The sequence below is a fragment of the Siphateles boraxobius genome, unplaced genomic scaffold (genome assembly GCF_051911475.1).
Source record: "Siphateles boraxobius isolate OS27281-9 unplaced genomic scaffold, OSU_SipBor_1 130, whole genome shotgun sequence".
Lineage (NCBI taxonomy): Eukaryota > Metazoa > Chordata > Actinopteri > Cypriniformes > Leuciscidae > Siphateles > Siphateles boraxobius.
The window spans coordinates 44,554,351-44,572,171 of NW_027508734.1; the positions used below are offsets into that span (position 1 = coordinate 44,554,351).

General features: G+C 42.8%; 1 protein-coding gene across 1 annotated transcript in view; it reads right to left on the reverse strand.

The window, feature by feature from the left end:
- slc8a4b (solute carrier family 8 member 4b) overlaps nt 1–17,821 on the reverse strand; it is a 115,627-nt gene that overhangs the window by 34,560 nt on the left and 63,246 nt on the right. Inside the window, exons 3-5 of the mRNA XM_077229578.1 lie at nt 13,244–14,335; nt 11,974–12,237; nt 11,302–11,786 (exon numbers count right to left, since the gene is read on the reverse strand). Coding sequence (XP_077085693.1) covers nt 11,302–11,786; nt 11,974–12,237; nt 13,244–14,290 — 1,796 coding nt within the window. The 5' untranslated portion in view covers nt 14,291–14,335. The remainder of the gene's footprint in view (nt 1–11,301; nt 11,787–11,973; nt 12,238–13,243; nt 14,336–17,821) is intronic.

The following is a 17,821-nucleotide window of genomic DNA, read 5'->3' on the forward strand; positions in this document are numbered from 1 at the left end:
GCAAATGACAAAAAACCATGAAAGTACAAAAGCAGTCCATATGACTATATGACCAAAGGGCTATTTTTTAAAGGGGTCCTATTATGCCCTTTTACGAAGTCTTGATTTTGTTTTTGGGGTGTACTAGAATATGTTTTCGTGCTTGATTGTTCAAAATACGCATTATTTTTCAAATATTTTTCCCACGCCGATTTCGACGAAGCCCCTCCTTCCGTAATACGAAATTTGCTGCGATTGGTTAGCTGGCCTAGTGTGTTGTGATTGGCAGCGTTTAGTGCGTGTTCGGAAAATGTCCCGCCCCTTCATAACTGCGAGTTCTTCTCTAGTGTAAATATTGAGGATGGCGTCAATTTAAAACCAATTTGAGCCCAATTCAGACCCTGACAATGTTAACGAACAAGCGGTTCGGGCTGAGCGGATTTCATGCACGGACTTTAGAATACTGGACTTCACAGATTTCACAGGACGTTTCAGAGTGGTACCTTTTTTAGTTATTTTCTTATACTTTATAGATACAATGTTCTCCACCATTTAATTGTGATATTTGTCGGAAAACTATGGTAATACAAACAGTAATGTTTAATTTTCATAAGGAGCGGTGAATCATCTTACAATAGCGAGAGCTTACAAAAGCAACAGAAAACAAGCAGTTTTCCATAAAATGCAGCACACATGTTCAGGAAAAGTGTTTAAAATCAATTTTAACCACTCTCGTCTGCCTTAGGAAGGTCAAACAAATGGGTTTTGGAAAAGTTGTTGTCTTCGCAAGTGTTGCCGTCAGTATTATTATTTTCTTCACACAAAGCTACCATATGACTTTAAACTACTTGGAATACAGTGCACAAGTTACATGGATTTAACTTGACTTTGACTACTGGCCCCTGGTCACCACTGCAACAGGGCATGACAGCATTGTATGTTAATATGGCAGAATTTTCATCCTGAGTGAACTATCCCTTTAACATTAAATTTTATCCCTTTAACATTACATTTTATTGTTTTAAAATCTCTTAATAAAGAATATAAATTTTGCTTTCTGTGTATTGAGTTTCTTAAGTTTAATGTATTTTCAAAAAGTGTAAAAGAAAGTGTAAATACTGAGCAGGTTTTTAAACAGTCTGAATCGGCCTAAACAGAAACTGCTCATGAATCTAAAAAGCGATCTACTTTTACTTTGCCCACAAACTCTAAGATGAGCGATTTCATGCTGTGGTCCACTTGGAACACATATCGGATACTCGCAGTATTCTGGGTCACCCTAGGGAAAGGCCTAATGCAGAATCCCATGTCACAAGAGAGATGCAAAAGGACATTTGATATGACAAGGAACACAGAGGGGTTGAATTAGAATAAGTCAGCGAAGAAAACAAAATAATTAAAAATGAGAATTGAAAGGACAGAATTAAATTTTATGCCTGAAATATGGAAGCTGTGCAAACACAGCAAAGGGAAATCTTATTAGAAAGACAGATTGAGCGTAAAATGATAGGAATACAATGAGACAGGATGGCGAGACAGTTCATATGTGAGCACGCGTATGTGAGAGCGCTTATCAACACCTCATAAATTCTTCATGATATATGAGCAATAAATCAGTGTGAAAGCGATGGAATGACATCAAGGCACAGCCCTCGATATATAGTAGCATGAAGGTAACAGGCAAAGACACATTCATACACATACAAACTAATCCTCCAGACCTCCTTGTCTGTCTTCATCTCATCCGTGTCTCCCTCAGTATTTCATTTATAGTGTGTTGCCACCTCTTCACCTGTCCACTGGTCTCTATGTTTAAGTCAAGCTCAGGGTGCTGCACTGAGTTCCACTGGGGCCAGACAAATATTAACCTATCCACCTCTCTCTCTCACACAGTCCTGCACACACACAGGCACTTATAGACATTTATATTTTATATTACACTGAAAAATATTGGTGCAGGATTTACTCTGAAACAATACTCACTCAGAAATTGCTAGTACATTTCTCAAAAAATTACAAAGAAATGGCAAATAGCAGAGAGAGAGAGAGAGAGAGAGAGAGAGAGAGAGAGAGAGAGAGAGAGAGAGAGAGAGAGAGAGAGAGAGAGAGAGAGAGAGAGAGAAACCCTGTTGGAAAACCCAGATAAATGGTTTCTAGCTGGTCATTTGCTGGTCAACAGACGGTCAATCTACAAGACTACCAGCTGGTGGACTTGATTTCAACATGGTTCCCTTTCGAAGGGAACTCAACAATACGTCAACGACGCTATGGGGAACGCCTCAGGCGTGACAGGTGTCTGAAATCACTATCAAATCACGTCAATCATATTGACCGGCGACAGCCCGTGAATCATTAGCGTGAATGATTAACGTGCGACCTGGAAGTATAAAGGGGCGCCTTGCAAACATGACAAATCATCTCATCGTCTTCAGGGACTGTCTGTTTGAAAACGCTACTCAATGAAACGGTAAGAAAATGAAATGTACAGCACGAGTGTGTTTTTTGCTGCCTGGGAGAAGAGCGCGCACGAGAGGTTCTCGAGGGAATCCTCTGTGTGAACTGTGAGCGTTTTTCTCTTAAAACGCTCCGCTCTCGTCTGGCCCTCTTCTCGAGTGAAGGGGGTTCAACGTCTGGTCCGCGTGGTCCCGCTCGTGCCGAGGCAGAGCGGCGACTTGCATCATGGGCTTCCAGATAGAGCTCATCGATCATCTTGAGAGTCCTGTAAACCTCTCAAATGATTCGACGGCTGACGAGGGCGAACTGCAGGCACCAATGGTTTCCTGCAGTTGCTGCTCTTCAGGACGAGCAGGAGATGGCTGAGGAGGTTTATAATCAGGTAGATCCTGAACCCTCTCAGCCACCCTGCCCCGTGTATGCAGACCTGGTGGATGTTGTGGAGCGCGCCGCCAACAGGCTGTAGCTGCCATGGCGACGCGCTAGAGGAGAGACCGCTCGCGGTAGGCTTGGCGATCGGTTTCTCCCCTGCCATACACACCAGCTCAGGTGAGCCTTCCATTCCTTCCTGATCTTCACACGGAGATCGAGAGGGCATGGAAGAGCCCATACTCTGCCCGTATTCACCGACATCAGCGGGTTAATTTCACTGATGTTGAGGGGATCGCAGAGCATGGGTATGTGTCGATGCCGCCCATTTGACGAGTCGTTTGCGAACTATCTCGTGTCTGGGCAGGCGTCGACACTGAGAGCTCCAACCCTGCCATCCAAACCGCTAAAGTCAACAGCACGTTTGAATGGCAGAGCATACACGACAGCGGTTCAGGCTGGTGCTTCCCTGCACACTATGGCGGTGCTGCAGGCATATCAGGCCGACCTGCTGCAGGATCCTGCATACCGCTGAGATCCGGTTCCACACCCAGGCAGGCGGGAGGGCCTGGCCCTTCACGGTCCGAGGACCGTAGACAGGGCCAGAGAGCCAGTGTCGCCTCTCGTGCGCCCCCTCCGTGGAGGAACAGGGCGCAGAAGAGGCGTGACTCCCGCAAGAAGAGGGATCTGAGGGAGGTTATCCAGCACAAGCGCACACAGTGTCGCTGATGGATAATCTCCCCGGAGGGCTTCATTAAAAAGAAATCCAGCCCTCTCCTCTCTTCTGACTCCCCAGACGTTCATTACATCAGGCCTGGGGCTGGGCCTATGATAAGAACGATGTTCCAATGGCCCGCCTAGGCTTGGCTAGTAGAAACGCCTCTTTCAGGCATGTAAAGTGGTGGACCCCAGGGTCATAAAGAACTATCTGGCGAGTCTTCACTCCGCACGCCGCAGGTGAGCTGACTGGTCTTTTAAGAGTAATTTTTTGTGAATTAAAATTCCGAGATGTATCTCTCTACAGACCTCGTTCCCTGTATAGAGTCATGGGGTCATGTCAAGGTAATAAGGTAAGAGAACTTTATTGGATTATCAGGGCCCTGAAGTTCCCCGTTGGGTGGCCAGAACGGTAACTGTGTTAGCCTTCGGGCTGCTAGCCACCTCAGGGTAGAGTGGTTGGTCTCTCTCTTTGAATTGTTTTACTTAGAGTGTTGACTGACGCTAGAGCTTCAGATAGATCTTATGTCCGGCCCACAGGTCCGTTTTGACTTCTTCCTGAGTAGGTCGCCCCTTGAGCTCTGTTTGGGTTTTCATTAGGCTGAGCGATTCTGCAGCCCTTTGTATGGAATAATACAGACTATATTCTTTAGTAAGGCTGTGGCTCCTCCGAGCCCTCAGATAGATCTATGCTTGCAGGCTGGCCCTCACCAGGGCCGCCTCTGTAGTTGGCCTAGGCTGTGCCAGGGATATTAGAGGCGCTCTGCTAAAAATTTTAGCATTTCTTCCTCTGACCCTTCACTGTGTGAATGTTGGTTTCTAATGCTGGTTCTTCTTTTCCCTGTATAAACAGCCTCCTCCCGTGGGAGTCGTTAGGCCAAGGCCCGCCCCCTTCTCTGCATTCTGGGGTGACTAGAGTAATGCAGCGTGGTGCTGAGGATGGTTTGTAAGGACATGGTAGGCCTCAAACAGGCCTCCGTGGTATATATGTCTTTATTGAGCAGGGTTAGGCCGTCTTTCGCTTCACGAAGAAGACTGGGTTTCCTGCCCGACCCTGCCATGCAGAACTGGCCTATGGATTTAGGCCGCCAGTTTAGGCTTCACTCACCTCGCTGAGCTACTGCTCGAGCGCTAGGTTGTAGGTGGTTGGCTTTCATTCAAGCCCCACTCCCCTAGGTGGGGCACAGATACATTTCTGTCACCCCTAGAGCCGCTGGCAGGCCCGCACCCTGATAACCTCAGGGTGAGGTGTGAGTATTCCCCTGTGATACAGGGTAGGTCTGAGCACTTCACTCCCAGTTCTGTTTTATCCCACCTCGCACCACTATGGCTCGGGTCGAGTATGAAGTAAGCTTCACTTCTTCTTTGGTCGAAGTACGCTCCCCTGAAGCCAGAGCATTGCCCTGAGCTGACGCCCATGCATAGATGGTAGGCCCCTGACTAACTGGGGCCTCCGTTGAGGCAGAGTGGCGTATGTTGTACTCCCCTTGTTTTAAGGGTACTAGCTTTCTTGCGGAGTACACTGCCATGGGCAATGTGATTAGGCACCAGGATGCTGTAGGCGCTGTGTAAACAGTTGGCAGAATATGACTTGCTATTAGCTAGTAGGCCCGACCAGGCCTCCCTGATAGGCGAGTCCCCAGCTGGCTGGCCTTAGCAGGCCACCTTATACTTTCACCCGGACTCAGGGCTCAAAGCTACCAGTGAGTTCCCACAGATAGTGGTGACCAGGTGGTAGGCCTCACCAGGCCTCCCTGAAGGTGAGCATCCCACGTACTGTGGTTATCAGGTAGTAGGCCTCACGTGCCTCCCTAAAGGATCAGGTAGTAGGCCTCTCCGGGCCTCCCTGTAACGCTCCCTAGTGGTGCTGGGTTTATGAAGCTAGTGGTCTCTTGCTATCAGTCTCAGCTAGCCTTAATAGGCAGCTGCTGAAGGCGAGCTTGCGCCCTGGCTCGCTAAAGTGTTCATTCTCTGCTAAAGGTTCCCTCCCGGAACCTTTTCTGCCTACAGCCTGGTTTGCCTACCAGGTAGACCTTGTGCTCCCCTCACGAGGGTCTCTATGAGCATGCGGCTTCCTGAGTCTGGTCAGACGGTCGTAGGCCTCTCGTGAGGCCTCCCAGTTAGATCAGCCCTTAGGCCTTCACAGGCCTCCTCAGTGTTTTGAAACACAGACACTGGGTTGATCCGTGGATCGAGTAGAGAAACTCCCCTCGCTAGCAAGGGTCGGAAAGCACTATGCTGAGTCATACTCTCCGGGATATCCCGTCTCTGAGATCCGGGCCGAGTAGTTCACTGCCAGCTTCGCAGTCCCTCGGGTTGGATGCCTTACTTAAGGCATTTGTCTAGAGGCTCTGTCTTCAGACAGACAGGATTTGGCCAGACTAAGTGTCTATGTACTGGCGCCAGGTCAGGCCGTCCTGGTGGCATTTCGGGGTGAGTACGTTCCCCTGAATAGTGACTGGCTGGGGTTCCCTTGGGTTCCCTAGCCACATTCCCTAGAAGGGACCCCTTCTAATTGGAAGCTGAGGTTCCAGGCCCGGAGCCGGCCCAGGTAGACCTTTCATTTAACCATGTTTATGAAGGTTTTTCTGTGAGGCTGTAGCTTGGGCTATGACCGTAGGGAATGCTGTCACTGACAGCCCAGTGTGACCTGAGGGTGAGTGGTTCTAGCGTTTCATTTGAAGTTGCTGGTTCTGACAGTTGTCACTGCCACTTGGCATGCACTCCCCTTAGCATGGCGGCGTTGGTATATCGTTCCCCATAGCGTCGTTGACGTATTGTTGAGTTCCCTTTGAAAGGGAACGTCTCAGGTTACGACTGTAACCTATGTTCCCTGAGAACAGGGAACGAGACAATACGTCTCCCTGCCATGCCGCGGGGCTTGCCTACCGTACAGTCCCTTCAGACGATAAGGTGATTTGTCATGTTTGCAAGGCGCCCCTTTATACTTCCAGGTCGCACGTTAATCATTCACGCTAATGATTCACGGGCTGTCGCCGGTCAATATGATTGACGTGATTTGATAGTGATTTCAGACACCTGTCACGCCTGAGGCGTTCCCCATAGCGTCGTTGACGTATTGTCTCGTTCCCTGTTCTCAGGGAACATAGGTTACAGTCGTAACCTGAGACGTTAGGACTATAGGCCTTCTCACACCAGCAAACACAACTAAAGGCCCGTTCACACCAAGAATGATAACTATAAAGATAACTGTAAAGATAACTATATTAGCGTCCACACTAGCGGACGATTTCGTTCTGTTTATTCTAACGCGTACTTGTCTGTCACTTTAAATGCTTGAGCTCAGTACAGCAGGATGGATTCTGATTGGCTGTCAATGTTTTTATTGTTCATCAGCAGGATAAAAATCGCTCTGAAAGTGATTCCAATTATATACCTTCTCTGTGCAGTTATTATTATAGCTGTGGTGTGAACTCTGCTATTCTTGAATTTTGAGAATGATTTTTAGAACTATATCTTTATTGTCATCTTTATAGTTATCATCCTTAGTGTGAATGGGCCTTAACATTTCCAAAAAACCCTCATGTTCTGTTTTCTAGCCATTTTAATTCTTAAATGTTTAGTTCACCCAAAAATTAAAATTATAAACCTTTCAACAGAGGGACAGAAATCTCTTAGGTTTCATTAAAATATCTTCATCGAAACCTATGGGTTTGGAACAAGATAAGGGTGAGTAAATGATGGCAAAAAAAATTCAGTTTAGGGTGAAATATCCCTTTGACAAGTTTTAGCTTCATGCACATGATTTTCCTCGATCTAATGAGACTTGCTTATAAACTTTATAACACACACAGTTTTCCTGTAAGAATGTTACATTATTTATATTTATATTATTTATAGGGTCTCAGAGACCCCAGACCATTACATAATGCAATGAATGTTCATATCATCTGATTCTCTGAGCGATGAACACGCTGTTGCAGTAAGCTCCTATCAGTTGACAATTTTATTTAATTTTTCTGGAATGTGTTTTTGCTTGGGTCAAATTTTGCTTAACAAGTGGCATTTCTCAAACCACATGCCTACTTTATCGTTAAATAGAGCCAGCTTCAATAATGTAAGTCTATTGGGTTTTGACAGGTCACATGAACTTTTAAAAAATAACAGGTTATTTTCGAAAATTACTATCATTATTTTTACACAAATCAATCTCAAAAGAACAAGAAGGTTAAGCTGGTATTTGACCTGTTTTTTCCCTCGGGAGTGAGAGTAAAAGTGACTTGAATTGAAAAGGATAAGAGGGAGGGAAGATTGTGAGACAGGTGCCAGGGAAGTAGAGATACGAGAGGAGAGTGTATCAACACTGAAATACAGAATGTTGCTGATTGTCTCCAGCCCTCCCTTGACCATTACAGACCCCATGATGTGTGTGTGTGTGTGTGTATTTCATTTTGTGTTTTCTGTTTCATTTTCCTGTAGGTCTGCCTCCTGTGTGCTCCTGTTGTGAAGGCTTATTGGATAATAAATCAACAGAGACCGTATCAAAAATCATGCAAGCCATTCGCTTTGTCCTCTGTCTGATCTCTTTGAATTCAGACCAGGGCTCACCACCATAACACCCTAAGGCTTTAAAAGGTTGATTTTGATCTATCTATCTATCTATCTATCTATCTATCTATCTATCTATCTGTCTGTCTGTCTGTCTGTCTGTCTGTCTGTCTGTCTAGTCCGTCCGTCCGTCCGTCCATCCATCCATCCATCCATCCATCCATCCATCTATCTATCTATCTATCTATCTATCTATCTATCTATCTATCTATCTATCTATCACAAAAAAACAACTTTTGTTTCTGGGACTGAGGAACTATCACAGTTGTATTTATGTTAGCATCCAGATACCAAGACTAAACTAACTTACAGTATATTTATAACTGATATCAAAAAACATCACTAAATCATTTCTGATCTTAGTGTAATAGATGATGACAGATTTACTATAGACCAGGGAATGAAGCATTAGACATAAAAAGCTTTTATGAAGCTTTTTTTAACAATAGATCAACAAAAAAAAACAGCTGTAGCCTTTTATTAATATTGGAAAATTAATATGGTTACATTTAATGTAATATCAGCCTTATATTATGATCAGCCAACAGCTACCACTGTTACCTGTGGCTTGAATGACACAAATGTTATGCACAGTTGAAACTGCATCACACATTATTACCTGTAGACTGTCACAACCTTTACCTGAACACTTTAATTCCCTTTCACCTGCTATTTTGTGTATTACAGCCTGAGGCACGTCAAACGGCCAAATCCATTGTATATGTTCCCAACATGTTCAATATATATATATATATATATATATATATATATATATATATATATATATATATATATATATAGTGCTGTGCGTTAAACGCGTTATTAACGGCGTTAACGCAAACACATTTTAACGGCGTCAATTTTTTTATCGCGAGATTAACGCTCTTTTTGGCTTAGCAAACTTCATATTTTTTTCACATGCTGTTGCAACAACTAGTAACGTTAGAAAAACTACAACATCCCACCGGATAGCTAGACCGGAAACAAAACAACAGGCACGCCGCACGTACTTGTTTGGGCTTGCGCGCCGGCCAAAGAGTAGTAGGCTAACGTTAAGTTTTGAGTGGATGGCGCGAGCGCGAGACGCCGATCTAGAGACGTGCACTCTCAGCGCAACCGAGTGCGAGCGCGGGCGGTAATGCACTCACTCTGTGTGCGGATACGGGAGAATAAAACGATTCGCGGGACTCCCGCAAACTAGAAATATCTATGAATAAAACATAAAAACTAATACATTTTTATTCATATGTTGCAGAAAAGCAACAAGAACAACTAAAACAAAATAGAAACGATTTACAGGCCAGAGTTTCTTTTTATAAAATGTTTGCAGCGTTGAGGGATGTAGCCAATCACAGACATATGTGTTGATTTCTTGAACGCAATGGCCAATCAGAAGCATTTAAGATAGACTCCCCTCACCGCTCAAAACAGACTTTTTGTTCAGTGCTGAATTCTGTATGCTGGCAAATCCTCACATTATAACAAACAAAGTGTATATATTATGAAAGATGCATTGTGCAGTCAGCTTCATTGATAATAACAGATGTGTGAGATTGCGATGAACTGATGTCAGCTTTTTAGGAATTATTAAGGGAGCACACTTTGCGCGCATTCAGTCATGCCAAACCATGCACTCAGTATCTGCTTGCTTTTATGTTATAACAGTGGTTTGTGTGTTAATGCTTTAATAACAAATAATTTATCAGGAGCATTTATGCTGATGTGTATGGTGGTGACACGTAGGCTAAAGTATTTGGAGGTAGCCTACAAAAAAAAGAGTCTGTTTGTGGGCGGGAGCGGGACAAAAATGTTGCGGGCGGGAGAAAGTAACATAGAAAGTAGTTGAGAACGTCAGTTATAACGACCCACGTATTAAAAAAATGGACGGGTTTAAATCGGGCTCGGGCTCATAATTACAGTTTATGTGTCGGGCCGGGCTCGGACACAATGCGCACGGGCTCGGGTCGGGCTTGATTTTTTGGGCCCGATCTAAGCTCTACAATGGATGACTTCAGACAGAAGCACATGGATACCACAGCTAAGAACAAACTTACTGCTGATCCACTTTTCCATGTTGATAAGAGCATTAAAATTAGAAAAAATAATGAGACAAATAGAAATCAAGGGACATTTAGAATAGATAAAAATGTGCGATTAATCGCGAGTTAACTATGGCATTAATGCGATTAATCGCGATTAAATATTTTAATCGTTTGACAGCACTAATATATATATATATATATATATATATATATATATATATATATATATAAGAATACATATAATAAGTCTCGACTGGACATCGAGTCTAGCATAGTCCCATCGAGATTTTCTCATTCAAAACGCCTGAGTTTTTGCTAACATAGTGTAGGCGTTATGTAAATAAGAGATTCATTGTGCAGTCAGCTTCACTAATTATAACGGAACTTGCGATGAAGATGAGTGGCAGCTTTTTAGTGATTATAAAGAGACCACCCCAACCCCCAGACCCCCCTCCCCCTTAAAATAAGCTATCTGACATGCCTGAAAAATCCAAACTCGCACAATATAATAACTTTACTGTCACTAAAAGCATTTTCACAGTGAAGGTTCACTCCAGCTGTGCAATCTAGGTCTGTTAGTACAACTTCACTTAAAATGGAATGGTGCAAATTTCAGTTGAACTAAGCATTTACATGACATTTAAAAAATAAAAAAAATCAGTCTGGTTTAAATCTACTTTTAAATTGCATGTAAATATACTCCAATTGACAGAACAACATTTAAAGCAGCACAGAGACAGAGCATTTGGAAAATCTATGAATAGCTTACTTAAAATTGTCTCTGCATACTTAACTTGGAGATTACTTTAATAGGCCTGTTGTAAAAATTACACACAGCAGTTTTAAATGTATTGGCCTGCAAATAATGGAGCTTCATGCAAATTCTGGAAAATTCACACAATATTTTGATTAGGATCATAATATTATGATGTTTTCAGAAATCTAGACAGTCTTCAAAACAAAATGAGAACAGAGGAGACAAGAAAGTTTGAAGTCAATTTTCTGATAGAGAACAAAATTAAAATATACTTCCTAGATCAGTAGTTCTTACTGTGTGCCTAAAATAATTTTCACTTTGAATTTTCACTAATGCGGTAAAATCTCCTGACAAACACTCAGACACACACATTCTCCCACACAACAAACACATTAGCTGAGAGAAACCTCTTACATTGTCTCGTCGTTCTGAAACTCAAGTTTTCCAGACACTTCCTCATAGTCCTCCCCTCCGCAAGCTGTCGCATCCACTGTATGGTACGGTACTGCCACCAGACCGCGTGCTCCTGATGTCCTCTGGACCTTCACCTGCATAATGCCGATGCTTTCGCTAACTCGTATCGATTCACTCTCAAATGTAAAAATTCCTGCGTGGTCGTCATCGTAGATGGTCACGGTCGCTGTGTGGGCCTCACCAAGGGCAGCACTAGGGGCAGGTGCTCCAGTCTCCAAAGCAATAGGATGTCCATCAGCCCACCCAACTATACGGGGATTGCTCAGGCGGACATAGAAGTATTCATCTTCCTCAAAGATGTCATCATCAATAATGCCGACGGTGATCTCTTTAAGGTTCTCGCTAGGTTTGAAGATGAGTGTGCCCTCAGCAAATTCATAATCAGAACCGGCATTGGCTGTGCCATCTTCTGTGCGATAATCCACCTGGAGTTTCGCATGAATTAACATTTGAAAGGATCAAAGATCTTCCTTGTTCTCATTAAATAAACAAACGAAAAAATCTGTTCCATAATTTGCATCATTTAATAGTCAAGATCAGAGAATAAGTTTAGGAGTATCCTATTCTTTAGTAAAAATGAATAAACTAAAGAGTATTTTACTTTAAACTCACCTTAACAGTACAGCCGGCATCTCCTCCATGCCTTTGCACAGAAAGTTTTAAGGACCCACAGTTTTCAAAGCACTGGTAGAGGGCAGGTTTAAATTCTATTCTTGTAACATGAGGGTCATCCTCCTGCTCTCGAGGTTCTCCACTGCTGACCACTTTACGGGCCTGATCTGCTGCGTGTTTCTTCAAAATGTTCCCAGCACCAATCATCATCCTTGTCGCCTGAATGCGGTAGAAAGCTCTGCTCTTCTGCTGCTGTACCAGAACCTGCAATGGTTAGTTTGAGAAAGTTTTTTTTTTAACCTGCAGTTAGGTTTCAGGCTGCTTTCTCAAGCTGTAAAAACAACTATTTTAAATTTGCAGCATGTAAATTCCGCACCACAATCAGCACTAAATAGAAGGTTTTCGAACAGGTTTACCAAACAATTACCCAGTCTTGCACTGTTTGGGCGAACAGGTGGTGTCGCCACCAAACTCACACCATTGAGAAGCCATTGGGAATCAATGAGTAGCCGAAAGAACCAATATGCAACAGTTTTTATTTGACTATCCGACTAATGTGCATACATGCTACAACCATATTATCCTGATATGTTACGACTTTGCAAAAAAAAACACTCAGGTGCGATTTCAGTTGAAATAAATCATTTACATGACATTTAAAAAAAAATATTAAATGTATTTAAAAAGTATTTTTATAGTCCAGTTGACAGCTTATAGTCAAAGTGCACGTACATATAAAATAAACAGAACAATGTTTAAAATAGCACGTGACAGTGTTTATAGTTTCTGGGAAATCTATAAATGGTTTACTTACAAGTGTCTACTAAACTAGGAGAGTACTTTAATATTATAAAAATATAAAATACACACAGCAGTTTAAAATGAACAGGCCTGCAAAGAATATAACTTCATACAACTTTAGATTAGATCTATTTAGAGTTGAATAGAGATTAATGCAAATTTTCACAAATCCTGGGCAAATTCTGTAATATTCACACAATAATCTGTTTAGGATCATAATTCATGTTGTTTTGTAATATCTCAAAGCATGTCTGTAGATTGTCTTCAAAAGAAAATGAGAATAAAGTTTTAATAAAATTTTTCTTTTTTGTGCAGGGGATTTTAATATTCCTAATATTTAAGATAATTTAAAAAAACAATATTTATATTAATAAATAAATAATAACTATGCAATTATAATTGTATAAAAAATAAATTTGAAATGAATATTATAAATGATTAAATAATTAAAATCTTTCTTCTTTTTTACCTGATAGTTGGCCATCTCTATTAGCTGCTCCATGTCCTTGTCAGGATGTCTTTGCTTCAGTTCCTTTAAAGTTCTGGCCATATCTCTCCTGGCCTCGTCATCTTGATCCCGTCCTCCAAGCCCACTTTCCCCTCCCAGGACTCCATCCAGATGGGTTGTGATTCCATCAATTTCAAGCATATCCATCTTTGTGAATCCTGCCTCCTTGCCAATCTCCTCCCCGCCCTCGGACACAATAATTCCACGGCCCTTGTCGGTTCGGTAGCGTTTTCGAGCATACTTGTAAAAGAGCAATCTCCGATCAGCGATCCAGGCCTGGACCACGCAGAGAGGAAAGAAGAGGAACGTCAGCACTGCTTCCCACACTTCCACCTCACCAGGCGAGAACACTGAGATGATAAGATAGAGCCAGACATAGGCAAACAAGCTCCACGCCGCAGTCACGAAAAACACACGAAGATGTTTGACCTTCCGCCTTTCACCATCAGGTACCACGTAGATGCAGATGCCAATGATCACAAACATGTTGAAGGCAGCGCTGCCCACGATGGTGCTGGGACCAAGAGAACCGGCCTCAAAATTATGCCCACAGACCTCAATGACCGAAAGCAAAATCTCAGGGGCTGATGAACCTAGAGCCATGAGGGTCAAATTGGAGACGGTCTCGTTCCATATGCGAACTGTCGTGGTGACCGTTTCACCATTGGGTCTCTTGGTAGTGATCTCTTTTTCTTGAGAAGTTATTACTTCGATGGCAGTCATGAAGCGGTCAGCAATTATCGACATCCCTAAGAACATGTAGACTAGTGCCACTAGGTACACAATGGCACGAGCCACTTTGTCACCAACTGATGGATTTAGAGGATTCCACACTGGCAAAAGGATCCCGTCTGCACACACGTCATGCTGAGAACAGTTGGAGGTAGATTGGGCTATATCTTGGGAGTCAGCTTGAGAAGGGATGGAGAAAGACAGGAGAAGGACAGGGAGGATCAAGGGAATGAAGGAGATTGGGAAAATGCAGGATGAACTGAAGGACAAAGGCATGGTGAGGTGGGGCCGATCTGTTTCTGCAACAATTCTTCACACCACCTAAGGAGAAACAGAGAGACACTGGGTGAGTGCGTTTTAAACGCCGACTTGTATTTTGTTCATACAGTATAAAGAGATTGGAAAAGAAAATAAGAAGCTGATAGAGATGGAAATTAAAATATGCTGCACTATACTGCACAGAAACCTCAAAATGATTTAAGTATTGTGTTGTGTTGCCTGACAAAATCTAGATATGTGCTTTAGAATATATAGGTTGAGGTTGTGGCCATTTCTACAAGGCCTTTGGTGTGAAAATCCTCTCGTCACTTTCTGTGTACGGTTGTGCCAGCTCTCTCTGTAGTTCTGTCTCAGCACATTAATTCTGCTTCATCTCGACACGCCTACACTTTCGTACTATACATCCCTCTCTTTACTTCCTTCATATACACAATTGATCAGCTTCCTCTTTCCATCCCACCTGATTACAGAGTTGACATATTTATTTGCTCCAGCTTCTCAATTGTTTTCATCATCCCATGATGTCTTTCATAATTTCTATAACTTTCTTGACCCCCTCTCCTAAATCCACCACTTTCTGGGGATAAACACCATAAGCATAAAAAGAAAAACACACCCAAAATCCGCTGTACTGTTCACAACTCTCAATATTAAGATTGGTGGTCTTTTTTTTTTTTTACTGACCAGTTCTTTTACTGTAGGTAAGGAGACATTATTTCATAAGATGCCATTCAATCCCCATGTGGATTATAAATAAATAATGAAAGAAAATTTTAGCCACTAGCAAAATCAATACAACTATTCTGAGACCTTACACAAATAAACCACACATACACACAGATAAATGTGCAGTAGATTTTGACTGCGTTAATAACCTAATGGACGGCTTATAAGTGTGTGTGCAGAGGGAGATGTCTGAACATGTTTATAGGCTTGTAGACTAAAGTCAGTAAGTCCCTCTCAGATCAGTAATGTATGTGCGTGTGTGTGCGTGTGTGTGTGTGTGTGTGTGTGTGTGTGCGTGTGTGTGTGAGAGACACAGCATGAGTGGAGAGCGCTGCTGTTCTTGAGCTTTCTAATGCTGAGAGCACAGTGCTGACTCAGGACACACACATACACACACTGACACATAAGATAAATTAAAGAGGTCTTGCAGGCTGTGTACGTGTACTTGAATGGAAAAGAAATAGAGCCTTAAAGAAGATTAGTTGGTTGGGTCACCAGTGAGGGGGTGTTTCTTCAACCACAGGTGCTTTTGGCACTGTGGAATATCAGAAAATAATCTCTCTTAAAATACACTTTTCTCATTCACTAGACGTTCACTAATACTGTCCAACAAACTACAGTACATACATCACAAGAATATTTTGTTTACTCTGAACCAACATGAATGTGTCCACCACAATATAATTTCTACCACATTACATATTATTATTTAAACAAATTACAAATTATACATATGATACATTATAACAAACAAAAAGCGGTTTGCATGTAATAGCTTACAAGTGGCCTGAGGCTCACGGTAATTTTTACGTTCAACTTAGCTAACTTAAATGACAATGCTTTTTCTGCCTTAGAGATTAAAGTCCAAAGTATCCTTCGGCCCTCTGCGTAATTTTCATCATCAGGAGGATCCGCAGATGTCCGGAAACATGCATTTTTGTGGCCACGTGGACGATGCATGTATAACAGTGCATGTGAGTGACTTGAGCACTTGAAAACCACTAGATAGTACGTAAGCGCTAAACGCATCTTTCTTCGCTCACGACCAAAGGCGTAGGCCTATACCTTGAAAGGTTCCTGCTCTCGACTGTGCGCGTGAGATGGAGTGGAAGGCAGAAAATAAAGTATACCAGGGCCTTAATTGTTACATATGGCGCTTTTCCACTGCATGGTACGGCTCGGTACGGCTCGGTACGGCTCAGTACGGTTCGGCTCGCTTCGCTTTTCCACTGCGTGGTATGACTTGGCGCGGCGCGGCACAGCTCGGTTCGCTTTAGCTCGGTTGCTTTTCCACTGCAGTTAGTACCGCTTCAAAGTGGGTGTGATTATGACTGATCGTTATAGTTTATCCGAACCGAACGCAAAAATGCAAAAGAGATTCTCTTTATGGGTAGGATTAAGGGGTGAATTAGTTTGGGATAACAGAAGTCTATAGATAAATAAATAGGGACATATTTAGCAAATGTAGGTGTGCATGTGTAACTACCATATTTTGGGAACAAATTGGTATTTGGTAAATTGGTATTTATAAATAGCTGTATAAAAAATGTGTGTGTGTGTGTGTGTGTGTGTGTGTGTGTGTGTGTGTGTGTGTGTGTGTGTGTGTGTGTGTGTGTGTGTGTGTGTGTGTGTGTGTGTGTGTGTGTGTTTGTTTATTTACTACCAGATTTGTCCCCTAATATAAAATTCTATTAAACATAAACCCAACTACGTGATTGAGTTGAACAGTAAAATCTGTTATGGGTGGGGTTTGGAGAAAAAATATGATTAATAATTTGATGTATAAAAAACAAATCCATGATATGTCAATATTGAGATAAGTAAAGCCTGTGTCTAATACTCATATTCACTCTATATGCGTGTCTGTGGTGACAAAATTTACCCATGGTCCACTGGGATAAAATATCTGTTTTACTAACTCATTACAAAATATCTTGGGGCCACAGTGAGATTTAGTGGTGCGATACAAGTCTAGTAGCATCATAATTTCTCTCACAAACTCAGGATCTTGTGATAAGACTAGTTCCCTTTCAAAAGGGAACTCACACTGCATCGATGACGCTATAGGGAACGCCCTCCACGTGAACCAGTGTCTGAATCTGGGTGGTGGTGGCGCAGTGGATAAGACACATGCCTTTGATGTGAGAGACCCGGGTTCGAATCCACTGTGAGACACCAATGTGTCCCTGAGCAAGACACATAACCCCTAGTCGCTCCAGAGGCGTGCGACCTCTGACAAATAGCAATTGTAAGTCGCTTTGGATAAAAGCGTCAGCTAAATGAATAAATGTAAATGTAAATGCATTACGCTGCGGGTCCGAATCAACGCCTAGACAGCCAGGGGGGCCTGGCCCAACCTGGTTCGAGGATCGTAGACAGTGTCACAGTGCGAAAAGGACCCAAAAGCGAAAGCTAGTTGCAGAGATTTATTGAGGATCAGATAAATGTCAAAAATAGGCTGTCTGCCGGTCACTGGCCATCTAGGCGGACGCAGAACAGGACAATGAAACTGAAAAGGACCAGGCTGCAACCAGGCAGGTTGAAAGGGCACAGGTAGTTGCTGTCAGAAAGTGGACACAGGAGATGATGAGCACTGACTCCACTTGGCGGATACAGTAACACAGACTAGCAGGCTTGGCATAGGATAATAGGTGATATCTCTTGTCTGATACACACACACAGGACGGAACAGGACAAGATTAGGCAGAGGTAACTCACAATGATGAGGCGTCTGTAATGGGCATGAATGAACAAACAATAAACCAACAAAGAAGGGAGAAGAACAAGAGATCTAAATAGCAA